General features: G+C 42.0%; 1 protein-coding gene across 3 annotated transcripts in view; it reads left to right on the top strand.

Moving 5' to 3' along the window:
- Window positions 1-1,828: 1,828 nt before the first annotated feature.
- TLK2 (tousled like kinase 2) overlaps window positions 1,829-15,095 on the top strand; it is a 109,116-nt gene continuing 95,849 nt past the window's right edge. For 2 of the 3 annotated variants that reach the window (XM_045836564.1, XM_045836562.1), the window contains exons 1-2: window positions 1,829-2,294; window positions 4,082-4,164. In XM_045836564.1, coding sequence (XP_045692520.1) covers window positions 4,084-4,164 — 81 coding nt within the window. In that variant the 5' untranslated portion in view covers window positions 1,829-2,294; window positions 4,082-4,083. Of the gene's footprint in view, window positions 2,295-4,078; window positions 4,165-15,095 lie in introns of all 3 variants that reach the window. The other variant, XM_045836563.1, reaches the window with a different exon arrangement.

Genomic DNA, 15,095 nt, shown 5'->3' with positions numbered 1-15,095 from the left:
GAAAAGGTTAGGTCACAGGCCCATACAGCTTGTGTGTGGAAGAGCTGGGTCGAAACTCAGCTGACTGTGCTATTTCCTTAAACTCTTCTCTCCTCATTTAAGACATTTCAATGTCATTTTAAGGAGTTAACTTTCTTGACCATTCACTATAGTGAAAGAGCTTGGCTCATTCCTTTTTCTTTTGTGTTAGAATGGAAGGCAAGTCATATGTACACTAGCCTCTTGAGTCTCCTGTTCTTGATAGTCCTTCATCTTGCCCTTTTCTTCTACCTTCTGCCCCCGACTTTTTCTCCTCCTCCCCTTCAAACACTTTGGAAATATGTGTGTGTACTTCCCAACCTGGCTTGGATCTGGAGCAAGGTGACTCTTGGTTTAATGGAGCTTTTCCACAGTGCTTGAATTTGCCCAAGGGCTTGGGAGGTTGGGCAACAGAAACTGCCATTCTTTGCTCTTTCAGCTGGTCTCTGTTCTGTTAAAATATGGAAGAATTACGAAGTAACAGGAAGGTGAAAAAAAGGCAGAAACTCCACTTGAAGTACTTGCCTACTCCCTGGAAAATTTCAAGGCTGTTGTTCAGTGTCTGAATTTTTCTCTCGTGGATTCACTTGTAGTCCTTAAGTCAACTCCAGACATCTGATCAGGGAAGCATCACAGGAAAAAAAAAAATGGGTATTTGCACTGAAGTCAGTGTCCTGGCTCATAGGCCTTGGTGGAGAATGTGCTTTTTTTTCTTTGGTGCTGGGTGATCAGCACGGGAGCTCTTTCCTACGCCATAGGCCCTCCTTGCTGTAGGATCTACTGTGCACAAGAGCTCACCCCTTCATATTTCTCATTCCTTAGTAGACATTCTGTGAAAGGCAAGCCTGTTTTTGTCATCCAACCTCTTACCCTCAGACCCTCCTAAGTACCCAGGAGGGCCCAGTTTTTAATCAGAGGTTGAAACGGACCCCCCCCCCCCCAGGGTGCCCGGTGAGGGTCCCTTTGGGGCTGTGCACCCCCTTCTGGAGAGCAACATTGTGGTGGGGGTGGGGGCTCAGCTTTAATCCCAGGGCACCTTTTGTCTCTGGAGGCACTCTGCCAACCAGGTATGTGTAGGGAAAGTGCTGTCCACTTTCCAAGTGAGTTTCGGGACCGGGACGATCGCTTTGAAGAGTGGTGGGGTGTGGGAGCCAGCGAACTCACTAACTGGGCATCTCCTGGGAAGTTCGGGCGGGGCTCGCCGGCTCACAGACTTTCCTCCTCCAAAATCCATCCTGGCCACAACCACCCCGCTTCTCACCTAAACTCGTGGAGACGAGGGATTAGGCGGGCGCGGGTTCCGCGAGGCGGATCCGGGAAGCGCTGGCACAGGCAGCGAGGCCCCTCTAGCGCTGATCCGCGGTCCAGAGTTCTGACCCAGCCGTCTCAGTTGCGGCTGATCCCGTGGGGCGGGGCCGGTTGTACAAAGGCAGCCGAGGTCCGGGACTCCGGCCCGGGCCGCTCTCTGGGCAGCCCGACCTCCCTTCGTGTCGCAGGCCGCCCGCTGGCGCCGCCGCCCTCCCGCCCTCAGCCACCCGGCGAGGCGGCGGCCTTCTCCGCCGGCGCGGGGTCCCCTGGTTAACCCCTGCCCGCCAGCCCGACCGCTGATTGGAGGAGGCGGGGCGCTGGGGCAGCGGGGACCCCCCCTACTTTTCTCGTCCTCTCCCCCTCCTCCCCCACTGTCGTCTCTCCCCCCCCATCCCACCCCCCCCAGGACCCCCCCCCCGCCTCCCAGCCGTGCAAATCTCGCGAGGAAACACGCGGTTTCACTAGTGTGTTTACACCGATCACTACTAATCCGGACCGAACCGATCCGGATTAAGGGGCCGGAGGCGGGTCCTGGGCACTAGCGGTTCCGACCCCCCCTCCCTCCGCGCCGCACCCGAGTGGCCCCCAGCTGAGCGGGCCCCCACCTCCCGGCCCGGCCTGAGCCCTCCTGCGCCTCCTTTGGCCTTTGTCCGGCGCCAGGAGGCCGGTTCCGCACCCCCCGCGGCCTCCCGGGCCCGGGCCCGCGTCGGGCGCCTAGCTCTGTACGCGAGCCCGGGGATCTGCGGCCTCCCCGGCCCCCCTCCCCCGCCCGCCCTCTCGTGGAGCCCGGCGCCGGCGGCGGCTTCCCGGGTGGGGGGTTGCGGCGCTCAGGAGAGGCCCCGGCTCCGCCCCGGGCCTGCCCAGGGGGAGAGCCGAGCGATCCGCAGCCGGGTCGGGTCGGGGCCCCTCCCTGGAGGAGCGTGGAGCGGCGGCGGCGGCGGCGGCGGCGGCAGCAGCAGCAGCGGCAGGTGAGAGGCTGAGCCCGGGGCAGGGGAGGGCGCCGGGCCTGGGGCACTAACCGCCCGGGGAACCCCCTTGGCTGGAGAGGCTGTAGCCCGGGCCCACTAAGGACCGGCGTTGGGTCGCAGCTCCTCGGCACTGAGGCAGGAGGGGTTCCCCGAGGGCTGCGGGTCGCCGAGGGGCCGGGCGGAAGATGGGGGAGGCCAAGGCGGCCCCGGCCTGGCAGTGGGGCCGACGGCTGGCGGGGAGAGGGGGGCGCCCCGGCAGCTGGAGGCCCTGGCAGCCTCCCGGGCGCCCCCGAGAGCTGGCCCGCCCTCCCACCGTGACAGGTGGGCCTGGAGTTGGGGAAAGTTTGGAGCCGGCGGGAGGCTAGGGGCGCCGGGACCAGGCCCCATCAGTCCTGCTTCCCGGCTCTGCGCTCCAGGGAGGATCCCAGACCAAGGCCCCGCTGGAATGAGACAGACTGGATATTTCCTTAACATGAGTTGACATTAAGTGGAATAACCTCTGGGGTGTCATTTTCCTGGCGAGGCCTGGGGATGGAGGTATTCTGAGAGACCCTGGGGTTTGACGGAGGCTGCAACCTCTGCCATTCCTGCCTCGATTAGGGCAGGGCGACACGCGAGGCAGGCCACTTAGGGGAAACTCTCACTCTCCTTGTTCTTTATTTCCCTTTTTAAAAGATGTCTTTCTATCTTTCCGAGAATGCCCTAATTCCCTCTGTAACCTGCGCTTGTATGTGTGGGTGAAACTTTAATTTGTCACCCCTTCACTCTCCTTTGCCTCAGGCTCTCAGTCCAGGAAGGGAAATGAAACTGGAGGACTTGTAGGGGTTGTTACTGGAAATTGTGGAGTTGCTAGATTGCAGAAGAGAACGTTTAATTAATGTTTTCAGTGAACTTTTAAATCATGACAATCGTTCCAACAACTATTTAATAATATGTTCAAAGGGGTTTTATGTAATGGTATATGCTCCTTTCCACAGACAGGTTTCCAGTTGGTTCTGCAAGAGTTGCTCTCTTACAAAAGATGGACATATTTGCTCAAAGTAGCTTGTGCATTAATTGGTCATGGAAGGAGTTTAAAAATGGTGTCCTCTTGCCCCTCCCTGCTTGGAAGGAGTGCTAAAAGCAGATGTCTAGAGAAACCTCTTGCTCCAGGGAGTGGTCAGAAAAAGATTTTGAAAAAGGATGGTTATTATAGCTATACTAATTTCCTGAGTGAATGCATGTTGATGGTTTTACCATGGGTTCTCTATTAAATTTAAAATAATTCCTTTTTTTCACGAGCTACTGTGAACTCTTCAGAGAAAGGAGCTATGTAATGGTGTTACTTGAACTTATTTGTAGTTTCTGATTCATGTTACATTATTATGAAATTATTAGTTTTTCATATTTTTAGTTTAAAAACTAGTTCTTGTGTGTTTTGGGAAGCAATATCTGAAAGTACCTAGCTAAATTCAGAGGTCGATAGAAGGAATTTTTTATTTTTATTTTTTGCAAGCTAGTTTTTCCTAAACTTTTAGAGGTTATATGAAGGGTTTGAGGTGTTTTTACTGTTAAAATAAAACTGAATGAGAGAAATGGCCCTCAAAAGAGAACTTCTGAGCCACCTTATAACTTTATATGTGTTACTATTTGTAACTTGTAGTTTATAACTTATATGCTATTTATTTGAGGCTTACCTGCATGTGACCATTCAGTGAACTAATTACCGTGTTTTTTTATATCTAAAAATTGGCTCCTTGCATTTTAGCTTTTATGGTCTCACAACTTACCTTTTTCTGTTTCAGTAGAAATGATGGAAGAATTGCATAGTTTGGACCCACGACGGCAGGAATTATTAGAGGCCAGGTTTACTGGAGTTGGTGTTAGTAAGGTGAGTAAAATGATAATGAACCCTGTTCACAGTCTAATTTAAAGACATTTAAAAATCAATTAAGGGCAGTTTGGTTGCACCATACCAATGGGTTGTAGGGGAGAAGATTCGACTTGTGGTTCCAGTGAACTTTGAAATCCTACCATTCATTCCAGTCGTTTAGCAGTGCAATTGAACGTATTCTGTATGGGAGTATATGCTGCTTTTTCAAATCTCTGATATGGGAGAGGTTTCCCATGGGTCTTATTGCAAGCATACTAACTGAATGTGTATTTTATGCCATATTTTGTCAAAACTCTTTAGTCACTCAGAAGAAAACCTGATAATTAAAAGGTACTGGCATTGGTTCCTTACATTGAACTTTTTGGATAGTTACATGGTAGTGTTTTGAAAAATCTGTCTCTGTTGTCTGTCATTTCTACAAATCTGCAGTTCAGCAGATTCCTTCTGTTTATACCCCCAGACTGCTTTCTCTCTTCTATTTTTCCTCCTTGTTCACTCTTTATTTTTGTTTTGGGAGCATAAAATAAGATCAGCCCCATTAATGGGCAGGTGTTAAGTTAAACAATGTTATGGCTTCCTGTGTGTCCTTATGTACCTGCTACTTCACCCCTCTGCTCTCCTAGGATGGTTTTAGTACAGTATGCAAAATATATTTATGATGCTTTGTTTAAAAGCTTCACCAATCCAAAATTGTTGCATTACTTGGGCTTGAGACTTGTGAATTTTTGATCATTGACTTCATGTGATATATTTCTTGGTGCTTTTCAAGAAATCTTATTTCTCATGGTGATCTGTATGTTAGTCTTATGCTTTGGCTTGTAGCTTCTTAAAGTAGTTATTTGTCAAGGTTTAGTTGAAAAAACCCTGCTGCTTTGATGGGTTTCATAGTTTTGGTGAGCTGGAGTAGCTAGCTGATAGTTTTTGTTCATTCAACAAATATTGAGAGCCGCCCTGGCTGCTCAGTGGATTGAGCACGGGCTGCGAACCAAAGCATCGCAGGTTCAGTTCCCAGTCAGGGCACATGCCTGGGGTGCAGGCCATGGTCCCCAGCAACCGCACATTGATGTTTCTCTCTTTCTCCCTCCCTTCCCTCTCTAAAAATAAATAAATAAAAATCTTAAAAAAAAACCCAAAAACAAATATTGAGAGCCTACTGCATGCTGGGCATTGTGCCAGGTGTTAGGGATGACACCTCACTATAGTGCCTCCAAATTCCCATTATGGAGAGAGTGAAAAACACAGAGATGATACGGGGATAAGAGCCGTGTGAGAGCTGTGATTTGGTGCTATGGGAACACATAGTTTTGTAGTTCTTGGTTTTTTGAGTAACGTTGGCAGGCCAATGCCTTATTCATTAGGCGACTGGGGCTTCTTTTAGGCCACTTTAACAACTAACTTTTATGGTACATTGTAGGGCTATACTCCTGACTGCTGTTATACATTGAAGTTACATGTGTAAATGTAAATATTCTGATTTAGGTGAAGTAGCTTCATCTGGAAGGGAACACTGTATTTAAGTATTAAGTTGATCTCTGATTCAGTAATGACCGTTGATATATCTTTTAACTTCAGAATTCAGCAGAAGGCTTATATTCAAATTTGTTCAAATGTCGCCTCCTAAGCATGAGTAAGTTGTATACGTAGTTTAACCTTGTTGGGTTTTGTTGTAAGGATGCTTTTCTTTCCTTTGTTTTTTTTTTTTTGGTTCATGATAGCTATATCCAAGTATATTTTATTATTTATTTATTTTTTAATTTATTGATTTTTTTGGCAAGAGGAAACAGAGAGAAACATGAATTTGTTGTTCCATTTATTTATGCATTCATTGATTGATGCTTGTATGTCCACTAGTGGACATCGAACCCAGAACAATGCTATAACCAGCTGAGTTACCTGGCCAGGGCCAAGTATACTTTTGATGGGGTAAAGCACAAGTGATTGGAATGAGTGATACTGAATTTTGCTATCTAGGCCCAACCTAACATCATGTAACTAAGGTGTCAGAAAACTTAATCTGATGATTTATTTAATAGGAAGTTCTACGTTTAATATATAAAGAAAGAAGTTCACAGTGGATTGAATGCAGGCCTGTGAACCAGAGGGTGTCTGGTTCGATTCCTAGTCAGGGCACATGCCTGGGTTTTGGGCCAGGTCCCCAGTTGGGGGTGTGTGAGAGGCAGTCACACATTGATGCTTCCCTCCCTCTCTCTCTCCTTTTCTTCCCCTCTCTCTCTAAAAATAAATAAAATCTTTAAAAAAAGAAAAAGTTCATTTATATCCCAACTAGTCTTATAGCATTAATTGTATGTTATTTTGCTGTTTCCAATCACGGTAGGTATATTGATTACAATAAACACGTTATTCAAAGACTAGCAGTGGAGTGGGTTTTTTTTCCCCATAGCAACAAAACTCGAAGGAAAAAAAACCAAGTCAATAATTTTGTACAATAGTTTGCAGTCTTGGGAAGAGGAAAAGAAAATCACCATTTTGTACAATTTCTTTTGCCCACAAGACATTGTGTCTCTTAAGACCACTGATTTGAAATAAGAGTAGGGTGGAGACCATGGTTCTGGGAGAAAAGGTGCTTTTGGGAAATCTCCTTTTCCTAGATTTGAATTCATCATTATGGGTTATGATTTCCCAGTGAGGATGTCAGTGTGTTGATGACAGCTTTCAGTTTTGCAAAGATCAAGAGAGATTTCAGCTCTTGCTCCAAATGGGAGAATAGAGTGACTTTCCTGTGATAGTGCCATCTAGTGGGACTGGTGCAGCCTCATGGGCTGTCGCGAGTTTCTCCTAACCATAACATTTTCTGTACTTTTGATGTCCATAGAAGGAAGAAATTCAGTGCCACTGTGGATTCTTCCCTAGTGGACAGGAGTGTTTTAAGTAGCTGCAGTCTTTGAACTTCCTGGTTACCGTAGATCTTCTGTCATGTTGCTTCAAGCTTTTTATTCCTACAAATTAGTTAACATATCACAAAACCTACATTAAAATGAAATGGCCAAGCCACCACATTTATTCAGTAATACTTATATTTCAGTTGCTCTTTATTTATATTCAGGTTTTTTATTTGCAAATTAAAAATTTTCTTGTATATTGCAGCATATGCATTGTTTCTCTTTTTATCAGTATATTTAATTTATAAGAACTGGTAAACCAAAAGCATTTGTTTTGTGCTTTGGGATACACTAGATGGTTTTTGTTTAAGAGATTGATATTTTTTATAAAGGGAAGTAGCTTAATGTGCACCAAGTAGCTATAGCTGACTTTCTTTTTCTAGTCTAGCTACTGCTTTTTAAGAGTACCTGCAGTTGTCCTGTTAGGATTTTTGAGATAAGGTAAAATTGGGTTTTGTTTTGTAAAGATTTTATTTATTTATTTTTTTAGAGAGGGGGAGGGAGGGAGAAAGAGAGGGAGAGAAACATCAGGTTGCTTCTCCAGTGCCTCCTATCCGGGACCTGGCCTGCAACCCAGACATGTGCCCTAGACCTGGAATCAAACTGGCAACACTTAGATTTGCAGGCTGGCACTCAACCACTAAGCCACACCAGCCAGGGCTGAAATTGGGTTTTGAACCTACTTTTTATTTCTTGTTGACCTGATATGTGATGAACTATACTACTTCTTTTTAAATATGTCTTCATTTAAGCACTGGATAACCCACTTTCAGTAATATCAGACTTATTATACCCTGTGTTCTTATGGTTTCAATGAGGAGCATTGCAATTTATATTCCCTTCTCTACTCTCCTTTTTAGAAAATTAAAAAAAAAATTGATCCTCACCCGAGGATATGTTTTTATTGATTTTAGAGAGAGAGGGAGAGAGAGAAACACGGATGTGTGAGAGAAACATCAGTAGGCTGCCTCTCGTACGCACCTTGACTGGGGATTGAACCAGTGACCTATGTATGTGCCCTGACTGGGAACTGAACCACAACCTTTTTGGTGTATGGAACAGGCTTCAACCACCTAAGCCACCTGGCCAGAGCTCTGCTCCCTTTTGATGATTTAAGTACAGGTAGTCTCTGATTCTGGAGAATGTGTTAAGTAGGTGGAATTTCACCCTTGCATACACTGTTATCTATACCTAGTTGAATTTTAATGCTAACATAGTAGCAAATACTTACATAATACATACTATGTACTAGATACTGTTCCATGTACAGTAAAAACAATTAAGAAGTGAATTTAGATTTAGATTAGTAAATTCTCATTCTCTTTTTACGGGACATACTGACTGATGATGGCCACTGCATTGCCTCCACCAATGAAGGATTATTTTATAGACCTATCAAGGATTATGACAACTTGCACTTGTATTATAATTATATAATTTAACACAAAATTACATAAACCAGTGAACTATGATTATAAAGTGAAAGAAATGTTGATTCTAAGCCCTGGCTGGGTAGCTCAGTTGGTTAGAGCATCGTCCTCATATGCTAAAGTTGCAGGATCTATGCCCAGTTATGGCACATACAAGAATCAGGCAATGAATGCATAAATAAAGTGGAGCGACAAATCAATATATTTCTCTCTTTCTCTCTAAAATCAATAAAAAATAAAAATGTTAACAAATTGTTGACTTTTAAGTAAACTGAGTTAACTACCTTAGAAAGATTAAACACAAGGTGAAATATATAGAAATGTATGTTTTTTTCCAGAGTAAAAATGTAGATCCTTGGCAAGTATCTTTTAAAGAAGTTGAAACTGGCTCTGGCTGGTGTGGTTCAGTGGATTGAGTGCTGGCCTGTGGAACAGAGGGTCGCTGGTTCAATTCCCAGTCTAGGGTACATGCCTGGGTTGTGGGCCAGGTCTCTAGTGGCAGGAGGCGGTGTGAAGGCAACCACACATGGATGTTTCTCTCCCTGTCTTTCTCCCTTCCTTCCCCTCTGTCTAAAAATAAATAAAATCTTTTTTTTAAAAATGGGGAAATATACCAAGTTCATGATTTAGCATTCTTATTATTACAGAGATGCCTAGTCCCCCCCCCCCCAATTAATCTGATTTCAATACAGTAAAAATCAAAATTCCAATAGGTCTTTTTAAAAAACTTTTAAATTGACTTTATTGGGGTGACATTGATTAATAAAATTATATAGGTTTCAGGTGTACAATTCTGAAATATATCATCTGTATATTGCATTGTGTGTTCACCACCCCATCCCTATCCTAAATTTTCAACTTTATGGCATTTGCCTGCTCCTCTACTTCTGTGCTGTACTACCTTAAACCATGACTGATCTGCTAACATGTAATATTAGTGAACAGATTCACGCTCTCACTTCTACTTTTCCTTTTTTATTTGCCTGATGAACTTTCAGTTTATTCGTTAAAGCATAATCCAGCTATTTTTATAGCTTTTCCAGGTACATCTATCAATCTAGTTGCATTATCTTATTAGCACTTGATAACCTATTTTTGTTATAACATGCTATTTGTTTTCTCTTTTTGTCTCCTTGAGAATATGGATAATATCTTAATCTTTGATTATTCAAAGCTCAGTACATTGTAAACATTGAGTAAACCTTTGTTGAATTGGAAAAGACTGTTGAGGGCAAAGATGAAAGTAGTGTTCATTGTCATCCATATAGGCATGGTCCACTATAGCTTTTGGTTTTAGTCCAGTCTCAAAACTCTTTATATTTTATTTTATTTTTCTATTTGAACTCTTATTTTTTAAAAAGATTTTATGTATATATCTTTAGAGAGCGGGTAAGGGAGAGAAAAAGAGGGGGAGAGAAACACTGATGTAAGAGAGATACATTGATTGGTTGGTTGCCTCTTAAACCCCCACCACAACTGGAGTCCTGGCCAGCAACCCAGGCATGTGCCCTAACTGGGAATCAAACCAGTGACTTTTCAGTTTGCAGACTGGTATTCAATCCACTGAGCCATACCAGCCAGGGCTTGAATCTTTGTCTTTTAGTTGGAAGATTTAGTTCATTTACATTTAATGCAGTAACATATATTTGGGCTTAAATCCTTCTTGTTTCTTTAAAAATCTCTCTTATGTTTCATGTTACCTTTTGAAATTTTTTTTGTTTATTCTCTACTCTGAAATAAATAAATAAGCATTTTTATACCTTTTTTGGGTCAGTTTGATTATTTATTTTAACATTCTATTTTTCCCTCTTTTAGTTCGAAAGTTATGTACTCTTTTATTTGCTACCACAGAAATTACGTATATCCTTAATTTATCAAAGATTAATACAAATTCCTTTGCCCTCCTTTTTGTTACGACAAGGGTCTTTAAATTTAACTCCATTATTCCTTTCCCAATGCACATGCTATTATTCTATATTTAATTATGTGTATATATTTTAAAGATTTTATTTATTTACTTTTAGAGGTAAGGGAGGGAGAAAGAGAGGGAGAGCTATATTGATTGATATCCTCTAGCACACCCCCAACTGGGATCCTGGCCCACAACCCAGGCATGTGCCCTGGCTGGGAATAAAACCTGCTACCTTTTGGTTCACAGGCTGGCGCTCAGTCCACTGAGCCACACCAGTCAGGGCAGTGTGTATATATTTTAGTTAATAGATTTATTTTTATTTATTTTCTGATTTTAGAGAGAGGGGTGGGGGGTGGGGAGAGAGAGAGAGAAACACCCATTTGTTCTTCCACTTACTTATTCAGTCATAGGTTGATCTTGTGTGTACCCTGACCTGGAATTGAACCTGCAACCTTGGCATATGTGGATGATAGTCTAACCAGTTGAGCTACCCAGCCAGGATTAGACTTTTATTTTTCAGATCAGTTTTAGGGTTACAGAAAATTGAGCAGATAGTACAGGGTACAGAGAGTTCCCATATTGAATTATTTAAATAAAGCACAGGTAGATCCTCCCTCAGCTCCCTCTCACAGCCTGCCAGTTTCCCCTATTATTAACATCTTGCATTAGTGTGGTAGTTTTATTACAATTGATAACCAGCATTGATACATTATTATTAGCCAAAGTACATCATTTAACATTAGGGTTTTTACTCTATGTTGTGCAGTTCTGTGGGTTTTGATAAATGCAAAAATGTCATGTATCCAGTACTTGTATATGTATGTGTGTATATATGCATATTTAAGATTCCACAGATTTACTATTTAATCTGTCTTATAGTCAGTGTTCATTTAGCTTAACCTACATATTTACATCTATGTTCCTCATTCCTTTTTGCATCTCTGACCTTATCTGGATTACCTAAAGTCTGAAATATATTCTCTGGAATTCCTTAAGTGTGGGCCTGTCTGATTGTCTTCCCTTTTTATCTGCTTCAAAATGTTTATTTTTGGCTTTATTCTTGAATGGTATTTTTGCTAGGTTTAAAATTTTAGATTGGCTGTTTTCTTTAAGCACATTGTTCACTTTTGCCCACTGGCTTTTTTTACACCCTTTTTATTTTTAGTCTCATTGCCATTTTGTTGAAGATAACCTATCTTTTCTTTGCCCATTCCATGAGGTGGCAGGCTGAGGGAGGATCTACATGTGCTTTACATCTGGGAACTTCTTGGGAACTTTCCAGTACACTTAAAAAAACAAACAAAATAGTTTTATTTTTCTAGAGCAGTTTTAGGCTCACAGCAAAACTGAGTAGAAGGTACGGAGATTTTGCATATGCTTCTTGCCCGGCCCCATGCATAGCCTCCCCATCATCAGGATTCCCTCACCTGAGGGGTACAGTTGTTACAAATGGTGACCCACCTACACTGACACTCATTATCACCCACATGCCGTAGTCCATGTTAGGGATTTCCTTTTGGTGGTGTACATTCTCTTTGGGTTTGGTTAAGTGTATAATGATACATATTTACTCTAGTATCATACAGACTAGTTTTTCTGCCCTAAAAGCTCTGTGTTCCAACCGTTCATCCCTCCCTCCCCTAACCCTTGACAAAAACTGATCTTTATATTGTCTCCGTAGTTTTGTCTTTTCCGGAATGTCATGTCGGTGGAATTATATAGTATGTAGCATTTTCAAATTGGTTTCTTTCACTTCATACAAATTTAGGTTTTCTTCATGTCTTCTCATGGCTTGTTACCTTTTTTTTATAGTACAGAATAAAATTCTAATGTCTGAATGTACCACAGGTTATTTATCCATATACCCACTGAAGGACAGCTTAGTTGCTTCCAAGTTTTAGCCATATGAATAAAGCTGTCAAACACATCTGTGAATGGTTTTGTGAATGGTTGACTTATGTATTCTCCTTGGGATTCTTTGGGCTTCTTGAATCTGGGTTGCTGGTTTTCATCCATTGTAGCTTATCCTTAGCAATTGTCTACTCATGTGTTATTGCCTTTATCTTACTCTCCCTCTCCTTCCACTCCATTTAAACATGTGTTAGGCCTTCTTACTGTATTTTCTCTTCCTCTTATCCTGTCTTCTGTAGTGCTGGTCTTTATTTCCCAGAACTGCATACTGGATAGTTTCTTCTGATTTACCTTTCACTTCTTTATTTTCTCTGTAAATTTGTAATCTGCATAAACCTATCTATGGCATTTTCATGAGGGCTGGTTTATTTCTGGGTCATTCATTCTGAGAGGGTAGACCTGTGCTACTTGTTTAAAGTATGGGGTGGGTTTCCCAGACTCCCCTTATTGGGCAGGTTCACTTTGTTCTCTTCCCCACACTCCCAGGCCTCCTAAGTACAGCTCAGTTTAAAAGCTTTTTCTTTAGAATTAAATCAGCAAAGCCCTCAAATAGAAGTTGTTGTTTTGTTTTTTTTTAAGTGCAGAATTCTTCTCATGGATCTTGGTGAAGTCCTTATTTTGCTTTGTGCAGTTAATAATATGAGACTACTTAACACTTAAAAAGTGTGCATGAATTCTTGTGCCACAGTGAGTAAAGAATTCCTGTCTAGCTCTCCCCCTGGTGATTTTTCACTTCTCATCTGTTTTTCCTCCCATCCTACATGTGGTTGGTGTTGTCGTTTTTATTACTCCTGACCATTGGAGTAATTTATTTCTTCTTCTGTTTACTTTTAGTTAAACAAATATTAAATTAGAATAGTTTTTTACTTTTAAGAAAAGCAAGGAGAAGGAAAACAAGTAAAGTATAAATGATTTCTTATTTGAAACCTGAGTTTAGGGATAATTTGGCTTAGTCAGTCTTGTTCTTCCTTTCTACCATGTCTGCATCCCAAATTGTTAGGTCCCTCTTTGTGGTGGGGTTGACCTGGCTCTCACTACTACCAGCTGTGATGGGATGGATCTATTTAGCATCTGCTTCCTAGTATGTTAGTCATGTTTGTTTTGTTTTGCATGTATGTTTTTCTCATTTTGTGTTAGCCTTGTTTAAAGACTTCTTATGCCATTCTGTTTGACTTTTTACAGTGCATTTGCCCTATTTTTCTAATCCAGAAGGAGTCTTGATTTTCCTATTCCCAAATATTCTTTCCTTAGAATTTAGGCACGTACAAAACAAAATAACATTCCTGTTATTTTGCCTGGCAGAAGGGTTCTCCTTCCCATCATTCTGTTCTCTTTGGTCCATTTGGGGGTAGCCTTTTGCCTTACTGTGGTGCCACAGAGCCTCTAGTGTAGGGTTATTTGTCCTAGAACCTGCCTGCACCCTGCTCAACTTTTTACCCTTATTGAGCCTCTTATGAGAAATCTTGTTTCATAATTTGGATTGTTCTTGCTTCCCACCAAGGAACACTTCTTTGCAGATTAGAGCAGTTTGAACACTCTGGAGTATCGAGGAAAGCTCTTCCTCTGTTTGGCATATTAGTTTTGCCTGTTCTCTGCAGTTCTCATGACTAAGTCCAGCTCTGTGCTCCCCCCCCCCCCCTTACTTTCCAGTACATTAGCTTTCTAGAATCTTTTCTTTACTGTTTAGGAGTAGAACATAGCAATGTTGCATTAGTCATCAGATATAAGAGAGATTGTTCCCCTCACAGGTGTACCTTGTGCTGGGGAATGTTTACAGTTAAATGCTCACAGACAGAGAGAATTTTGGTTGTTTTTGATAGTTTTAGAAGCTTAATAACTTCCTGCGCAATTTGAGATGCACAGCTAAGAATGAAATTTTGATTATAATCATATTTTAACTTTTTATGCTGCATATACTGCAAAGTATAATATACTCCATATACTGCAGTATACTCCATATACTGCAAAGTATAATATACTGAGATAGAAGAAGTTAACTAGCTATATGACATGTAAGTCAGTTCAACTTTGGCACTTCCAATTAAAAAAAAATTTCTGATGAACTACACCGAAAGGAGGAGCCATCTTTGGGCTAGGGGAAAATAAAACTCAAATCCCATTTAGGTATTAATACTATTAAAGATTGAGTAGTGGTATTAAATAGAAAACCCTCAGGAACAAAGGCTGGAAAAAATTGTGCCAAAATTCTTTCCTTCCTAAGCTCTCCATTATATATATATGCTTTTGGGAATTTTGGTTGCAAATACCATAGAAACAAGAAAAGTATCTTGGTCTGTCCATTAAGTATACTCTGAAGACAACTGAAAGGAAGACAGAGGTAGAACATTTTTCTAAAAATATTCTCAACGGGTGATGTTTGTTTCCTAATTCTAACTAGATGAGGGAGATAAAGAGGTTGTCATTAAACTTCACTTTTTTATTGTGATAAATATACATGGCATTTACCATTGTAACCATCTTTTTAAGCCTCACCTGAGGACCTGCTTATTGATTTTAGAGAGAGAGGGAGGGAGACAGGGAGAGAAACATCAATCAGTTGCCTCTCATATGTGCCCCAACTGCCCCAACTGGAGATGAACCTGAAACCTAGGCATATGCCCTGACTTGGAATCAAACCACCCTCAGCCTTTCGGTTTACGGGATGATGCTTCAGTCAACTGAGCCACACCACCCAGGGCAGTTCTAACAGTTTTTGAGTGTATAGTGACATTAAGTACAATCACTGTGGCACACAGCTTAGGGTGGATATGGAGA

The sequence above is a fragment of the Phyllostomus hastatus genome, unplaced genomic scaffold (genome assembly GCF_019186645.2).
Source record: "Phyllostomus hastatus isolate PE091 unplaced genomic scaffold, TTU_PhHast_1.1 phas_contig_210, whole genome shotgun sequence".
Classification (NCBI taxonomy): Eukaryota; Metazoa; Chordata; class Mammalia; order Chiroptera; family Phyllostomidae; genus Phyllostomus; species Phyllostomus hastatus.
Note: the sequence above shows the minus strand (reverse complement) of the source record. Positions and strands in the feature narration are given on the sequence as shown.